The sequence below is a fragment of the Scyliorhinus canicula genome, chromosome 13, assembly GCF_902713615.1.
Source record: "Scyliorhinus canicula chromosome 13, sScyCan1.1, whole genome shotgun sequence".
NCBI lineage: Eukaryota > Metazoa > Chordata > Chondrichthyes > Carcharhiniformes > Scyliorhinidae > Scyliorhinus > Scyliorhinus canicula.
The window spans coordinates 28,249,162-28,266,336 of record NC_052158.1 but is presented as its reverse complement, the minus strand read 5'-3'; the positions used below and the strand labels follow the sequence as shown (position 1 = coordinate 28,266,336).

Below are 17,175 nucleotides of genomic sequence, written 5' to 3'. Positions count from 1 at the left end.
CGTGGCCAATCCATCTATCCTACACATCTTGGGTTGTGGGGGTGAGACACATGCAGACATGGAGAGAATGTGCAAACTCCACAGGGACAGTGACCCGGGGCCAGGATCAAAACCAAGTCCGAGATGCCATGAAGCAGCAGTGCTAACTACTGCACCATCATGCTACCCACCCAGCAGCCAATTTAGACACAAAAGTAAGCCCAGCAAGATAGCTCCTTCAGACAGCTAGCACAACCACAGGCTAAATTGTGCCTTTCTGTGCTGTAAAGTGTATGGTCAGAGGAAATGTACAGAATGAAAAGGAGAATGGAAAAAGGAAAAGGAGAGCACAGTCCCTTTTCTCCATTAAATAGCACAAAAACCAAAAGCATTGACAGCTGTCCATTCCTCCTCGACAGGCACAGTAAAATCGCCATAGTCCCAGATGACCAGGCTGCTTTCCCCTCTGAAGGGGAAAACGGATTGGTAGTGATTTAACCTGAGGGTCACCACACCTCAGGCGAGGGGCAATGGTGTGTGACAAATGCAGGAGTTTAGATATGTTAGATCATAAACATTTAGCAATTTAAGGGTTAACAGCCTCGGTTGGCGTGTGTTTGACTGCAGTCGTCATGTTCTTAAAAATAATCTTGTTTTGCAAGACAGAAAGCTTTTAGTATCCAGAGATGAAATTGACCAGAGAAGTGTGTTTTTTGCCGGGGCTAATGCAATGTTGTTTGACTGGGGTGGGGGGTTCCTGGGGAGTTAATGTGTTTTCTGCCTGGAGACTTAATTTGTTTTCATCTTGAGAAAGCTGAGTTGAGTACTGATCTAGTTACATTTTCGATCACAAGTAAAAGTCTTTTGCTCTCACAGTAGGATAGTACAATATTTAAAGCAGAGCAGACAAGGAGCAAGCTGAAACAAACCAGTTGGAACGGCTTTCTGAAAGCATCCAGCCAGAGATTGCAGGGGTTTTAACAGGAGCCAAATCTGTTTGGGAAGCAAGTACTGGGGTGGATTGAGAACGTATTTTCTTTCCTTTACTGTTGTTTAATTGGGAATAGAGATATTTAAAAGAAAAATAAATTTAAGAGTACTAATTCTTTCAATTAAGGGGCAATTTAGTGTGACCAATACACTAATCCTGCAAATTTTTTTGGGTTGTGGGGGTGAGACCCACGCAGAGACCAGAACGTGGATACTCCAGATGAGTGTGATCCGGGGCTGGGATCGAACCTGGGTTTGGTGACAGAAGGCAGCAGTACTAGCCACTGCTACCCCTGGGAATAGAGATAATAATTAAGGATATGATATTTGCTGTATTGAGTATTATTGTTTAAGAGGTAATTGGAAGCTATTGTTGGGTGTGTTGTTGAAGAGTTTAACATTGTGTTAATAATAAAGTTTTGTTTTAAAATACCAAATTTCTATTTCTTCGTGCAATCACTCCTGGAGTGAAGTGTTCTTTCCACACAGTCTTACAAAATAAAATATTGAGGTTTCAGTCCAGTCTCCCAGTCACTGTTGGGGTCTGGTCTGGGATGGTAATAGTCGAGAAGGCACGGCCTTTATGAATAACCTCAGCCAGTACAGGACTTTAACCCGCGCTGTTGGCCCCTCCGACAACACAAACCAGCTGTCCAGCCAACTGAGCTAAACCTGCCTTACCATGACATTGCAATGCAATCATCCATTAACAATTCCAACTATGGGTTATTAGACCTTCAGTGGCAAGGTTGAATCTCGAGTAGAATATAAAAGGCCTGCATTCGTTTAGCACTTTTCCCCATCAGTGCAGGTGTCAAAACCCTTTAAGTACTTGTAATCATCATTTTCACATTAACAAAATAAAGGTAACAGCTACTTATTAGCTGGTGGTATCCCTCAGGGATCATCAGTGTTGGGCCCACAATTGGGCACAATTTACATAAGATTATTTGGAGTTGGGGACCGAGTGCAATGTGTCCAAGTTTGCAGACGACACTAAGAGGAGTGGTAAAGTGAAAAGTGCTGAGGATACCGGAAGTCTGCAGAGGGATTTGGATAGGTTAAGTGAATGGGCTAGGGTCTGGCAAATGGAATACAATGTTGACAAATGTGAGGTTATCCAATTTGGTAGGAATAACAGCAAAAGGGATTATTATTTAAATGATAAAATATTAAAACATGCTGCTGTGCAGAGAGACCTGGGTGTGCTGGTGCATGAGTCGCAAAAAGTTGGTTTACAGGTGATTAAGACGACAAATGGAATTTTGTCCTTCATTGCTAGAGGGATGGAGTTTAAGACTAGGGAGGTTATGCTGCAATTGTATACGGTGTTAGTGAGGCCACATCTGGAGTAGCGTGTTCAGTTTTGATCTCCTTACCTGAGAAAGGACGTACTGGCGCTGAAGGGTGTGCAGAGGAGATTCACTAGGTTAATCCCAGAGCTGAAGGGGTTGGATTACGAGGAGAGGTTGAGTAGACTGGGACTGCACTCGTTGGAATTTAGAAGGATGAGGGGGATCTTATAGAAACATACAAAATTATGCAGGGAATAGATAGGATAGATGCGGGCAGGTTGTTTCCACTGGCGGGTGAAAGCAGAACTAGGGGGCATAGCCTCAAAATAAGGGGAAGTAGATTTTGGACTGAGTTTAGGAGGAACTTCTTCACCTAAAGGGTTGTGACTCTATGGAATTCCTTGCCCAGTGAAGCAGTAGAGGCTCCTTCATTAAATGTTTCTAAGATAGAGATAGATAGTTTTTTGAAGAATAAAGGGATTAAGGGTTATGGTGTTCTGGCCGGAAAGTGGAGCTGAGTCCACAAAAGATCAGCCATGATCTCATTGAATGGTGGAGCAGGCTCGAGGGCCTACTCCTGCTCCTAGTTCTTATTTGAAAAGACGTGTGGAAAAAACATGCTGTAAAAGCTAATGAAATACTGGCCTTGTATTCCAGTACTCCACCTTGAGAAAACAAAAATGGGGTGGAATTAATGCTACGACTGTGCAGATCTCTGGTTAGACAGAGTGCATAATGGATCAAAAGAAAAAAAAACAATGAGACTTTCCTTGTCTGTCCTTCCTGATCTGTAGCTTCGCTGCCTTTATTTTTACTTCTCGTACAGCCTCCACGAACAGGCGCCGGAATGTGGCGACTAGGGGCTTTTCACAGTAACGTTATTTGAAGCCTACTTGTGACAATAAGCGATTTTCATTTTTTCGCTTGCACCCATCAGCTGCGTTCAATGACCTACACTAGCTCCTGGCCCTGCAATGCCTCGATTTTGAAATTCTCATCCAGGTTTTCAAATCCCTCCCTGGCCTCACCCTTCCAAGTCTCTGAAATCTCTTCCAGCCCCAAATCCCTCAGAGGTATCTGCATTCTTTCCATTCTACCTCCCTCGCAACCCCAAATTTGATATCTCCACCATTAGTGCTGTGCCCTCAGCTTCATGGGCTTCACTCACTACATACCACTTCTCTCTCCTCTCAGCGGACTTTTAAAACTTACCTCTTTGACCAAGCTTTTGGTCCTACTCTCCCTTGTGGCTCAGATGTTGAATTTTAGCAAATAAAGCCCATATGAAGCATCTGGAGACCATCTGAAGCATGCTGCATTAAGGGCACTATACAAAACACAAATTGTTGTAGGCAAAGCACCATAATAGGCTTAATTCGTGTGGATATCCTTCCACACACGACTCAGCCACACACAGTTAAAACTTAATTAAAGTGGGACAGCACGGTGGTGCAGTGGTTACGGTGGCCTCACGGTGCCAAGGTCCCAGGTTCGATCCCGGCTCAGGGTCACTGGCCGTGTGGAGTTTGCACATTCTCCGTGTTTGCGTGGGTTTCAGCCCCACAACCCAAAGATGTGCAGTGTAGGTGGATTGGCCATGCTAAATTGCCCCTTAACTGGAAAAGATTAATTGGATACTCTTAAATTTATTAAGAAAAAAAAAGATAATTAAAGTAAAAGCATTCTTTTACCTCCACACTAAGCTTTTCGTAAAGCACTGCGAGATTCTCCTCCATGCTGGGCTCCCTCTTCTGCCAGCCAGCGCTCTCAAGGTTACTGGTTCTGCTGAAAGTGGCCAACGCCCCGAGTTGTGGCGCGGGCATTGTCAGGTGTTCGAAATCCACGTGGTATGGCATCCGACAGCACCCACTGTCAAACAGTGACCGAAAGGTGTCCAGGTGTCCCTCGTGCATGTCCCAAGGGCTCAACATCATCTCTGGAGATTCATCCGGCTGGGGAAGTTGCCCATTTGCAGGAGGCATGCCAGTTCCCTCAAGTCTCCCCGCCAGTGACTCCAGGATGTCACCGTCTGCCAGTTCACTCACCGCCGGCCACCCGGAGGAGTTACAACGATCCACCACAATGTCGTCTGCATTGTGCCCATCAACGGTGGTGATCGAATCCAAAATGCCTTCAAGCTGGGACAGCAAAAGTGCACTCGCTTGTTCGGCACCAAGCTGCCCCTCGAGCTCGTTGGGGACACTTTCTATCCTGGAGGCCACCAACTGCTGCAAATGCACAAAACTGGAACATGGCACCTCCAGCAAGGCAGTCTGCTCCTTCCCCTGATCACTCGCGATCAGCTGCATCCTGACCTTCTCTTCCTGTATACAAATGAGGGACTGCAGGCCTACGCCATTCTGAACTGGCTCACGGCCATGGGCACCTTGCAAGAGACCATACTGGGGGACCTGGGCCCGCTCGATATCCGGGAAGTGGCCCAGCCCAAGGTTAAGGCAGTGGGCAGCCACCGTGTGCGTCTGTACGCCTAGCCGTCTCTTGGTCTGGTGCCGAACGGAAAGAGGGGACTGTGAGGCCCACGAGGCGCTGCTAATCTGCCGAGAGAGCCTGCCAGGGCACACCTCGAACCTCTGGGGAAGAGAACAAAAACAGGTGGCTTAGTCAATTCTAAATCCAGGATGCATCCTATTCCACCCCCACATATACACACACCGCAGTGAGTACCATGCACACGATACCGGTCCCTCTATTGCAAAAACAAAGCACTGGAGGCAATGCAAACAAGATTCAAAAGGATATAATCAGATGACATTATAATGTTTGTCTCAACGACATCTTGTGGCAGCAGGTTTGGTATGCTAACGGCACTAAAAAAAGTGTTTCATTTGCTAGATGAGTCAGAGCGGGTAAAAACTGGTGACTACATCAGACACAGATAATTAAGCATCATAAGAAAATTGGCTAGAATCAAAAAGTGGTGGGATGGGGGAGGGTGAATATCAGAAATATCCCATTGGTCAGTTGCAATAACTATACACTCATACTCGGCTTTTCATACGAGCGCATGTGCTTTTAGGCAGTGACTTTTTCGAAACAGCGACTTTCATTAATTTGCATATCCTTTATTCACAACTGCAATTGGACATTTTTTTTTAAAATTCAGTGTACCCAATTCAGTTTTTCCAATTGAGGGGCAATTTAGCGTGGCCAATCCACCTACCCGGCACATGTTTGGATTTGTGGGGGCGAAACCCATGCAGACACGGGGAGAATGTGCACACGGACAGTAACCCAGAGCCAGGATCGAACCTGGGACCTCGGCGCCAAGAGGCAGCAGTGCTAACCACTGCGCCACCATGCTGCCCCCACAATTGGGCATTTTTAATCAACCAACCCAGGGCCAGGATGGAATAGGTGCAGCGGCCTAGAGACTCTCTCACTAGAAAAGCGGCAAGCAGTGAAACAGAATTCAATAAATAGGGATATTTGCTGGCTGGCACTAGAAGAAATGACCATGAATGTTGCTGGACTGTCAGAAAGATGCAATTGTTTGTTTAATAGCCTTGAGTAAAGCTATCATCACCTGCTTGGGCTAACCTTTACATCACCTCAGTCCCTTACGCATTGTTTACGAACAGGGAGCAGGAGTAGGTAATTCGGCTACTTGAGTCTGCTCCACCATTTAATAAGGTCATGGCTGATTTGACAGTAACCGTAATGCTACAACCCACCTACCTCCTGATAACAATCACCTCCTCCCCCACCTTGCTTACCAAGGAACTGTCCACCTCTGCTTTAGAAATATTAAAGACTCTGTTTGGAAGAGATTTCTAAAGACTCATGAACCTCAGTGAAAACATTTCTCCTCATCCGTTTTAAATGGACGACCCCTAATTTTTTTTGTAATTAACATGCCACCCCTGTTCTCGATTCTCCTACAAGTTGAAACATCCTCTCTGCACATCCACCCTGTCAAGACCCCTGTCAGGAATTAAACTCTGTCTCCTCAGTGTCACCCGAGCTATTTTTTTAATTAACAAACTCCCTGCGCTATACGCTACAAATTAATCCATTAAGGAATACATGAGACACTTTGCCACGGGCTAACATTCTCCGGAGTTTAGAAGCTTCTCAAGGGACTTGGTATGGTAGGTGTGGAGAAGCTATTCTCCTGGCCGAGAAGGACTTTTGACATAGTCGCAGGATAAGGGGATGAACATTTCAGATTGTGACGAGGAGTCATTATTTCACTCAGGGGGTTACAACTCTCTGCAATTCGGTTGATGTTTAGGTAGGTTTTATTTTCAGCACTAAGAGAATTAACGGATGTGGGGATTGGGCAGAAAGGCAGAGGTAGATGATCAGCCATGATTGCATTGAATAATGGACTGACATGGCCCTCTGGCTTACTCCTACTTCTTATAACTGAAACTCTCGACCGTAAGGAGTGATTGGAGCGAATAGCACAGATGAATTTAAGGGGGAACCAGAGAAGCACAGGAGGGATATGCTCACAAAATAGAAGGATATGCTTACAAAAGGCACTAAGCACACACACTAGCACCAACCAGCTGGGCCAAAGGGCCAGCTTCTATGCCTCAAGCTTCATCTATGATTCTATCACTAAAATAGCGGATAACGTAATATCTGAGGAGTTATTATAGAGGGCAGCACAGTGGTTAGCACTGTTGCTTCACAGCTCCAGGGTCCCAGGTTCGATTCCGGCTTGGGTCACTGTCTGTGCGGAGTCTGCACATCCACCCCGTGACTGCGTGGCTTTCCTCCGGGTGCTCTGGTTTCCTCCCACAGTCCAAAGATGTGCAGGTTCGGTGGATTGGCCATGCTAAATTGCCCTTAGTGTCCAAAAAGGTTAGGTGGGTTACAGGGATAAAAGGGATAGGGTAGAGGCGTGGGGCTTAAGTAGGGTGCTCTTTCCAAGGACTGATGCAGACTCGATGGGCTGAATGGTCTCCTTCTACACTGTAAATTATATGGTTCCATGAAATCCAATTCGATATGCTCAGCACCAACAGAGAAGCTGAACGCGGGGTTTATAGGTTTGGGCTGCAGCATTTGGGACGACCTCTGAGCCAAATCAAACGGACAATATCACAGTTCTGGAACTCTCGGTTTTATCACAAACCAGTTTTGCGCGCTTTTTGCCTGCTCGACCCCTCCACCCCCACCCCACCTTCGTCAAGGAGCCGACCCCACCCAATGTATTAAGCAAAGGCAATAAGCTGCATCACAGCAGCAACTTCTGCTCGTGATAATAATAAGAATCTTTATTAGTGTCACAAGTAGACTTACGTTGGCACTGCAATTAAGTTACTGTAAAAATCCCTTAGTCGCCACATTCCTGAACATGTTTGGGTACACAGAGGGGAAATTCTAATTTTAATCATCCCATTGAAGGATCTTCTTCACAGCAAGAGAGAGAGAGAGTGAGAGAGGAGCACATTGTGCAAAAAGCCCATTTTAAAGCTTTTTTCCCCATATGTGGCCGCTGGGAGAGCTATGTCCCATGTAAGTTAGGGTGAAGGGTGACTCAATCGAACTTTTCAAGATATTTAGCAGAATTGATCGGTGGGGAGGGGACGACGCTATTTTTGTCAGCTGGGGCTTATAAGCCCTTACAATTTAGGTACTCAAAAGTTGGCAGAAGATTGGAACTCTTCTGGAAATTGCACCTGATGCCAAATTGTTAATTTGAGATCTGAGATAACCACAGATTTGAGCCAGGGAGGTGGGATGGAAATTTTCAGAAATGGGAGGAGAAGGGGATTACGACACTGAAAGATTTGTTTCTTAGGGGTCAGTTTGCAGGATGAAGGAACTGGAAGCGAAGTAAGGGCTGGAGCAGGGGGAAATGTTCAGATACATGCAGGTTCGAGATTTTGCCAGGAAGGAGATACAGAACTTCCTGGAGGAGCTGGCCTCCACATTGCTGGAGGAGGTGCTGACGACAGGGGGGCTCGTTTACAGAGCTATTTTGGAAGAGGAGAAGGCACCACTGGAAGGGATAAAAGCAAAGTGAGAGGAAGAGTTGGGAGAGGATATGGGGGAGGGGTTCTGGTGTGAGGTGCTCCGAAGAATGAATACCACCTCGTATGCAAGGTTGGGGCTGATACAGCTGAAGGTGGTACACAGAGCACACCTCACGAGGGCGAGGCTGAGCCGATTCTCTGAAGGAGCAGAAGATGTATGTGAACGTTGCGGGGGGGGGCCCCGCCAATCATATGTTTTGGTATGTCTAAAGCTAGAGGATTACTGGAAGGAGTTTTTAGGGTTATTTCTAAAGTGGTGCAAGTGAAACTGGGCCCAGGCCCCCAGGAGGCCATATTCAGGGTGTCGGACCAGCCAGGGTTGGAAACGGGTGCAGAGGCAGATGTAGCCTTCGCTTCGTTGATCGCCCGAAGGCGGATCCTGATGGGTTGGAGAGCAACCTTTCCACCCTGTGCCCTGGCATGGCGGGAGGACCTGTTGGAATTCTTGACTCGAGAAGGTTAAGTTTGAACTGAGGGGAAGGATAGAGGGGTTCTACAATTCATGGTGTAGCCACCTGGGGTGGCCACGTCCTGATTTCAAAATGGACACTCATGAGGAGTGTAGGGAAAATTGGCCAGCTACAGGGAACACAAGCAGGTGCAAGGTTTCCTGTGGTTTAAAATTTGCAGAACCCAGACAGAACTGAAACCAATAGCCATTTACATACTAATGAACGATCTCCAGAAACAATCAGATACATTGAAACAATCAGGACCAAGACAGACTCCCCAGCGCCAGTGGGAGCTAGGACAAAGGCAAGCCAACGAACACCTAGGGTCCGCCCAACGATCAGGGAACAACTCCAGTATTGGAGAAAATCGATGAGAACGATTGAGACATGGTCCAATTAATTGGGACCAAGTCCAGGGTCCGCCCAAAAGGGCGCAAAGCCCCTGGGACCTATAAGATAGCATCCCCAAGTTCAGTTCGTTCTTCTTGGCCTTGGCTCTCAAGGAGGAGAGACCTGCCTAGCAGCTGCATCAACCAAGTAAGTCTCAGATCAACGCACGCTACGTTGTTCCTCTGACCTGGTGGGCCATTCGAAGCTAAGTATAGGCTTTTAGTTGTAGTGATAGTTTAGCAAGTAGAATTTATGCATGAGTATTGATTGACTGTGTGTATAATAAATGTGTATTGATTTCAAACTTGCTAACTGGTGTATTGAGTTATTGATCAGTACTTGGCTTTGAACCTCGTGGTGGTATCAGAAAGATACCTGGCGACTCTAGAGCAAAGGTTATTAAAACAGAGCAATTAAAGAGAAAGCACAACGAGCAACAATGGGCATTAGTTGGTGTGTGTTAATGGTGACTATGGGTGATTCCTGATTCCTTTTTGCCATTTGTTTATGTTAACAAGCGGGCTAATGCAGCTCTGGTGACATTAGAGGAAGAACGTGATTGCACTGGAGATGGTGCAGAGGAGATTTACAAGGATGCTGCCTGGGCTGGAGGGTCAGAGCTATGAGTAAAGATTGGATGGCCTGGGACTGTTTTCCTTGGAACAGTAAAGGTTCAGAGGGGACCTGATGGGAAGGCACCTTTTTAATTAGTAGTGGGGGCAATAACCAGGGGGATCGATTTAAGGTAAGATGAGAAGAAACCCTGGTGGGAACTTGGAACTCACTGCCCAAAAGGGTGGTTGAGTCAGGAACTCCCGTAACATTTGTGAAGTATTTGGATATTAGAATCCCCACAGTGCAGAAGGAGACCATTTGATCCATTGAGCCTTCACCGACCCTCTGAAAGAGCACGCCACCCAAGCTCAGTCCTCCGCCATATCCCAATAATCCCTCAACCTAACCTACCACATCTTTGTTTGGACACGAAGTGGCAATTTAGCATGGCCAAAAGCACCTAGCCTGCACATCTTAGGACTGAAGGAGGAAACCGGAGGACCCTAGGGGGACACAGTGGTTAGCACTGCAGCCTATGGCACTGAGGACCCAGGTTCGATTTGGTCACTATCCATGTGGAGTTTGTACATTCTCCCCGCGTATGTGTGGATTTCACCCGCACAACCCAAAGATGTGCAGGTTAGGTGGATTGACCACACTAAGCTGGAGAACCCAGTGGAAACCCACGCAGACACGGGAAGAAAGTGCAAAGTCCACACAGTAAGTGACCCAAGGCCAGAATTGAACCCGCGTCGCTGGTGCTGTGAGGCAGCAGTGCTAACCACTATGCCGCCCCCATTCACTTGCACTGCCATAACCTTCATGGCTATGGGCCAAGCGCTGGATAATGGGATTAGCGCAGTCAGATCTTTGTTGACCCGCATGCAGATTATGGGTCGAAATGGCCTCCTCCTGCCCTGTAAACATCTATGAATTTAGTGGAGGAAGCTGCTATCACCAGGAGCAGCTGAGGCAAAAGCCAGTGGTGCATTCCAGGGGCATCTAGATAAATAGAATAATTCAACATGCTGGGGGCGTGAGATGCAGAGGTGGGTGGAGATGCTCGAGCATTGCGTGAACACCAGCACGGTAAATCAGTGGGGCCGAACGGCCTGTTTCACGGAATGCAAAATCTACGCACATCAACTTGAGGAAGTGGTGGAAGCAACAACTCTCTACAGGTGTGATGGAATTCTTGTTCCTTGGTGAGGTGGCAGGTTCAGAGCAGTGTGTAAACGCCTTTCCTCTTCCAGGTGCTGCATTTTCTGCTCCTAATTCCAGACCCAGCAGTCACAGCATTTTGTCTCCGGTTTCAACGACTGCCCCGGGGTATTGCAAATTTTGTTTCTTTTCTGAATGCCGCCCAGGCCTCCGGCAAGTTCCAAGCACATTGGCCAATCGACAGCTTCCACACACACACACCCCCCCCATCTTCATTACCTGTCACTGGTACATACCACTTTTAGCTCACTCAGCTAAATCACTGGCTTTTAAAGCAGACCAAGGCAGGCCAGCAGCACGGTTCAATTCCCGTACCAGCCTCCCCGAACAGGCGCCGGAATGTGGCGACTAGGGGCTTTTCACAGTAACTTCATTTGAAGCCTACTCGTGACAATAAGCGATTTTCATTTCATTTTCCTTACTGAATGGCAGAAAAGTTTGAAGAGGCCAAATGACCGCTTTCTGTGGGATAGGGCCAGACTATACTGTCCGGAAACATCATAAAAAATTTTTTAAATCAAAACTTAAAAAACACAGGGTTCGTTCTGGCTGAACATCACCAAGCTGGAACATAAATCTGTTATCCTGCCCTACCCACAGGTGCTGCCAGACTCGAGCGTGTCCCGAAAACTGGTGAGCTTGGTGCCAATTGTGGGTTCCATCAACGTAAAGGCCAGCGAAGTTCCCGATTTGATAAAAGTTTGATCATTGAGCTCAACTAGATGACCTCAATTTAGGGCTGCACGGCTGACTCCAGCTTCACTAAGCATGGTGGGGAAGGGGGTTAATTTAAAAAGGCTTGTGAGGTTAGCACCGCTGCCTCAAGGTTGCCAGGGACACAGGTTCAATTCCAGCCTCGGGTGACTGCCCGTGTGGAGTTTGCACATTCACCCCATGTGTGCGAGTTTCCTCCAGGTGCTCCAGTTTCCTCCCACAGTCCAAACATGTGCAGGTTATGCGGATTGGCCATGCTAAATTGTGCAGGTTAGGTTAAGGCATTATTGGGATAGGATGGAAGAGTGGGCTTGGGTGGAGTGCCCTTGCATTGGGTTGGTGAAGACCCGATGGGCTGAATAGCCTCCTTCTGCGCCAGAGGGATTCCATGATCCCTTGCAAGTTGCTGCATGCTTCCTCTTTTTTTATAAATTTAGAGTACCCAATCCACCTACTCTGCACATTTATGGGTTGTGGGGACGAAACCCACACAGGCACAGGAGGAATGTGCAAATTCCACACGGACAGTGACCCAGAGCCGGGATCGAACCTCGGACTTCGGCGCCGTGAGGCAGCACTGCGCCACCGTGCTGCCATCTGCATGCTTCCTTTAATAAAAAGAAACAACAAAAAAATCCACAGGCACTTTGAGGTGCACGCTGAAAGTGGGCATGAGTGAGGCCCAACAAAAATGCGCACTGAGAAAATTTTTAGTACCAGAGGCACGACAATGCAACGGAACCATCAGGGTCCCCTCGCTACAGCCCTCATCAACTTGCAAAACTATAGGGGCAGCACGGTGGCCTAGTGGTTAGCATTGCTGCCTCACGGCGCTGAGGTCCCAGGTTTGATCCCAGCCCTGGGTCACTGTCCGTGTGGAGTTTGCACATTCTCCCCGTGTTTGCGTGGGTTTCGCCCCCCACGACCCAAAGATGTGCAGGGTAGGTGGATTAGCCATGCTAAATTGGCCCTTAATTGGAAAAAATTAATTGGGTACATTAAATTTATAATTTTAAAAATTGCAAAACTGTAATTTGGATCTCGTACAACTTTCAGGGACCTTTGTGTTTTTCTTTAAAGATAACCAGCCACATTCTAACAAAACACATACTAGATTAGCACAGAGAATGCTTCAGAAGAAGTGTGATATGTACTTGAAGGGAAACAGAATTGATTATTCCAATCAGATGAGATGGGGGGGGGGGGGGGGGGGGGAGAGAAAACAGAGAGAGAGGGAGGGAGGAGGCGCAAAAACTGGGTAAAGACCTGTTGGGCCAAATGTAAAAGCTCAAAGGCTGCCCCAAGCTCACTGACTCCTCGCATCCTCCCAGTATCTCATTCCAATCATTAAAGTTTGCAGGACATGGGCAGCAAGTTTTTAGTTTTTGTAGAGAACAATAAGTCTCCTAGCATCTCTCAAGCTCTGACCAATTCCCTCCTCATACAAACATGATATAGGATCAGCAGGAGACCATTTTGTCCCTCAAGCCTGCTGCGCCATTCAATAACATTATGGCTGACCTTTGCGGCCTTAACTCCTATTTTCCTGCCTGTTTCGCACCAAATTCCCCATTCCCTGCCAATAAGTCTCCACCCCTTTTGTATACCTCAGAGCCAGGAAAACAGGCAGCTCAGAACTCTGCACTCTTGAATTCTGCCTGCCTCTTCTCTGGTCAGAGATGGTGCACAGCCAAAATCAAGCACTTCTAATGAGGTGATTCATTCTCTGTACGACTGTATATAAATCACTTGCTCCCTGAGCTTTCTTCTTAGTTGGTGTCACCACATTTGGCAACACGTTGCCCCTAAACCAAAGGTCTGCTGGACAAATTCTGATTGAAACCCATTCTTTGCTGCTGTCACAAAGGTGTGGGATGCCTTCCCTCTCTCAACCCACCCTTCTGTCTGTAATCTGGTGGCATCCTATCACCTCAATTGCTCAGCTCAGACAATTCCCTGCTCCAGTTATTTGCAGTATGATATTCTAATGGAAGGTGATCAAGAAAGGGACAGCAAGTATTCAGCATTCTCAGATCAGTGGACACCCCACACATTTGTCCTATTCCATTGTAACAAGCAGTTGCAAGCGTCACAATTCGATTTGCTTACCCGTCTACAGCAGCGAGATGAGGAGCTCCGCTTCCTGGTCGGATAGTAGTAACAGTCATTCCCTCGGATGCTGGGCAGATTCCCACAGCAGAGTCTCCGCTGCCCGACTCCAAATGCTGCCAAGCCCCTGGCTGCACTCTGCCGGCAGCTCACTGCGCCTGCCATGCATGTATACAGCCCACCGCCACTGTGATGCACAAAATCCCGTTACTATAACTCCCCCAATTAAACAAAACAACTTCACTCCCTTTAGAAAGACAGCAAACGTCTTAATAGAAAAATAAATCCCATCTTATACCCACATACAAAAAAAGCACTCTAGAAACCTCTTTACTTCTTACGCTGCCCGCCACAGCTCAATAAAAACCTTACCACTGCACCAGCTTCCCTAACCGGCAATAGCCTCTGAGGTGGTGTATCCACCAATTATCACAAACCCAGAGCAGCACCACCCTGTTATGTTTACCCAAGTTACACCCTTACAGTTATACCACAACCTTCCCCAGTAGCCCCACTCCCAGTATAGCAGCCACAGTAGCTCCAACCTGTTTCAGTAAAGCCACTGTATTTTAAAGCCACCCTTATTTTACAGCAGGCTGTTGCGTCCTGCCTCATTCGAACAGAGCCCCGTTGCATCCCCATCCCTAACTCTACCTCAGCCCCTGTGGCCCTGCCCCAATTCTACCTCAGCCCCTGTGGCCCCGCCCCAATTCTACCTCAGCCCCTGTGGCCCCGCCCCAATTCTACCTCAGCCCCTGTGGCCCCGCCCCAATTCTACCTCAGCCCCTGTGGCCCCGCCCCAATTCTACCTCAGCCCCTGTGGCCCCGCCCCAATTCTACCTCAGCCCCTGTGGCCCCGCCCCAATTCTACCTCAGCCCCTGTGGCCCCGCCCCAATTCTACCTCAGCCCCTGTGGCCCTGCCCCAAATCTACCTCAGCCCCTGTGGCCCCGCCCCAAATCTACCTCAGCCCCTGTGGCCCCGCCCCAATTCTACCTCAGCCCCTGTGGCCCCGCCCCAATTCTACCTCAGCCCCTGTGGCCCCGCCCCAATTCTACCTCAGCCCCTGTGGCCCCGCCCCAATTCTACCTCAGCCCCTGTGGCCCCGCCCCAATTCTACCTCAGCCCCTGTGGCCCCGCCCCAATTCTACCTCAGCCCCTGTGGCCCCGCCCCAATTCTACCTCAGCCCCTGTGGCCCCGCCCCAATTCTACCTCAGCCCCATCCCCAATTCTACCTCAGCCCCATCCCCAATTCTACCTCAGCCCCATCCCCAATTCTACCTCAGCCCATCCCCAATTCTACCTCAGCCCCATCCCCAATTCTACCTCAGCCCCATCCCCAATTCTACCTCAGCCCCATCCCCAATTCTATCTCAGCCCCATCCCCAATTCTATCTCAGCCCCATCCCCAATTCTATCTCAGCCCCATCCCCAATTCTATCTCAGCCCCATCCCCAATTCTATCTCAGCCCCATCCCCAATTCTATCTCAGCCCCATCCCCAATTCTACCTCAGCCCCATCCCCAATTCTACCTCAGCCCCATCCCCAATTCTACCTCAGCCCCATCCCCAATTCTACCTCAGCCCCTGTGGCCCCTCCCCAATTCTACCTCAGCCCCTGTGGCCCCGCCCCAATTCTACCTCAGTCCCTGTGGTCCCGCCCCAATTCTACCTCAGTCCCTGTGGCCCCGCCCCAATTCTACCTCAGTCCCTGTGGCCCCGCCCCAATTCTACCTCAGTCCCTGTGGCCCCGCCCCAATTCTACCTCAGCCCCTGTGGCCCCGCCCCAATTTACCTCAGCCCCTGTGGCCCCGCCCCAATTCTACCTCAGCCCCGCCCCCAATTCTATCTCAGCCCATCGGAGCCGGCAGACCCCCCTCCCACGCCACCCCAGTCCGTACCCCAGGAGGCAACCACGATTGCTCAGGTCCCGCTCGAACGTAAAGTTCCAACGTTTCACCGGCAGCCCGTAACAATCTGTCTCTCCACCCTAGGCCTGGGAGCCAGCTCTTCCACCACCATTGCCTCCTGCTTTCCCCTCACACCGCGCGACTTTCAACCGGAATCCTCCCGCCGCCGCGCCGGGTCACCCACCTCACTCCAGATGCCCTTGGATACCGGGAGCCTGTGGAGTCCCGCGCATGCGCCCACCGGAGACGCTTCCAGAAGCCAGGTCGCTGCCGGCATATGGGACGAGCCCTGTGATTGGTCGCAGCCCGGCGCAGGGAGAATAAAAGCAAGGCGCCCATTAGTGCATTCACTGAGCGTATTGTGGCGTCGGGCTGTGGGGCGGGACTTGTTACGCGCATGCGCCCCAGGCCTCGGTTTGGTATTCCGGGAATTGTAGTCCGTTCCGGGGGTTGTAGTCTCATCGCACAAAGCTGGAGATTTGTGGACTTCCTGCTGCTTGGTTTGAGCTCTGCATCTGCTTTTCATCCTTCTCTATTCTTGTTCCTTCTGTCATTCTCTGACAGCATTACATAGATTACATAGAACATACAGGGCAGAAGGAGGCCATTCGGCCCATCGAGTCTGCACCGACACACTTAAGCCCTCACTTCTACCCTAACCCAATAACCCTCCTAAATGTTTTTGGACACTAAGGGCAATTTATCCTGGCCAAACCACCTAACCTTTTGACTGTGCGAGGAAACCGGAGTACCCGGAGGAAACCCACGCAGACACTGGGAGAACGTGCAGACTCCGCACAGACAGTGACTCAGCGGGGAATTGAATCTGGGACCCTGGCGCTGCGAAGCCACAATGCTATCCACTGTGCTACCGTAGTGCTGCCCGAATACGGAAATAAGAACTTATTTACACAGCATATTGCAATGACACATTTCATGCTCTTCAGGATCGCAATGAGGTATTCACTGATCATTTTTTAAAAATATTTTTATGAATGTGGGCATCGCTAATTGGTCCAGCATTTATTGCCCATCCCTAGTTGCTCTTCAGAAGATGATGGTGCGTTGCCTTCTTGAACCGCTGCAGTCCTTGCGATGCAGGTACATCCACTGTGCTGTTGGGGGAGCTCCAGGATATTAGCCCCAGCGACAGTGAGCAAACAGTGAAATATTTCCAAGTCAGGGTGGTGAGTGACTTGGAGGGGAACTTGCAGGTGGTGGGGTTCCCAGTTATCTGCTACTATTGTCCTTCTAGATAGGGCGGCATGTGGTGCAGTGGATAGCACTAGGACTGCAGCGCTGAGCACCCGGATTCGAATCACGGCCCTGGGTCACTGTCCGTGTGGAGTTTGCACGTTCTCCCCATGTCTGCGTGGGTTTCACTCCCACAACCCAAAGATGTGCAGATTAGGAGGATTGGCCATGCTAAATTGTCCCTCAATTGGAAAAAAAATAATTGGGTACTCCAAATTTATAAATAAAAAAATGTCCTTCTAGATGGTAGTGATCGTGTGTTTGGAAGGTTCTGTCTAAGGAATCTTGGTGAGTTACT

The 17,175-nt window shown here is 48.8% G+C and overlaps 1 protein-coding gene across 3 annotated transcripts in view; it reads right to left on the bottom strand.

Annotated features, from left to right (window-relative positions):
- c13h6orf136 (chromosome 13 C6orf136 homolog) overlaps positions 1-15,899 on the bottom strand; it is a 40,247-nt gene extending 24,348 nt beyond the window's left edge. For 2 of the 3 annotated variants that reach the window (XR_005462829.1, XM_038815869.1), the window contains exons 1-3: positions 15,808-15,899; positions 13,714-13,900; positions 3,956-4,855 (exon numbers count right to left, since the gene is read on the bottom strand). Coding sequence is in view for 2 of the 3 variants with exons in the window: in XM_038815869.1 (XP_038671797.1) it covers positions 3,956-4,855; positions 13,714-13,878 (1,065 nt within the window). In the remaining variant the exon portion in view is untranslated. Of the gene's footprint in view, positions 1-3,955; positions 4,856-13,713; positions 13,901-15,614; positions 15,769-15,807 lie in introns of those variants that run through there. The other variant, XM_038815870.1, reaches the window with a different exon arrangement.
- Between the last annotated feature and the right edge of the window lie 1,276 nt (positions 15,900-17,175).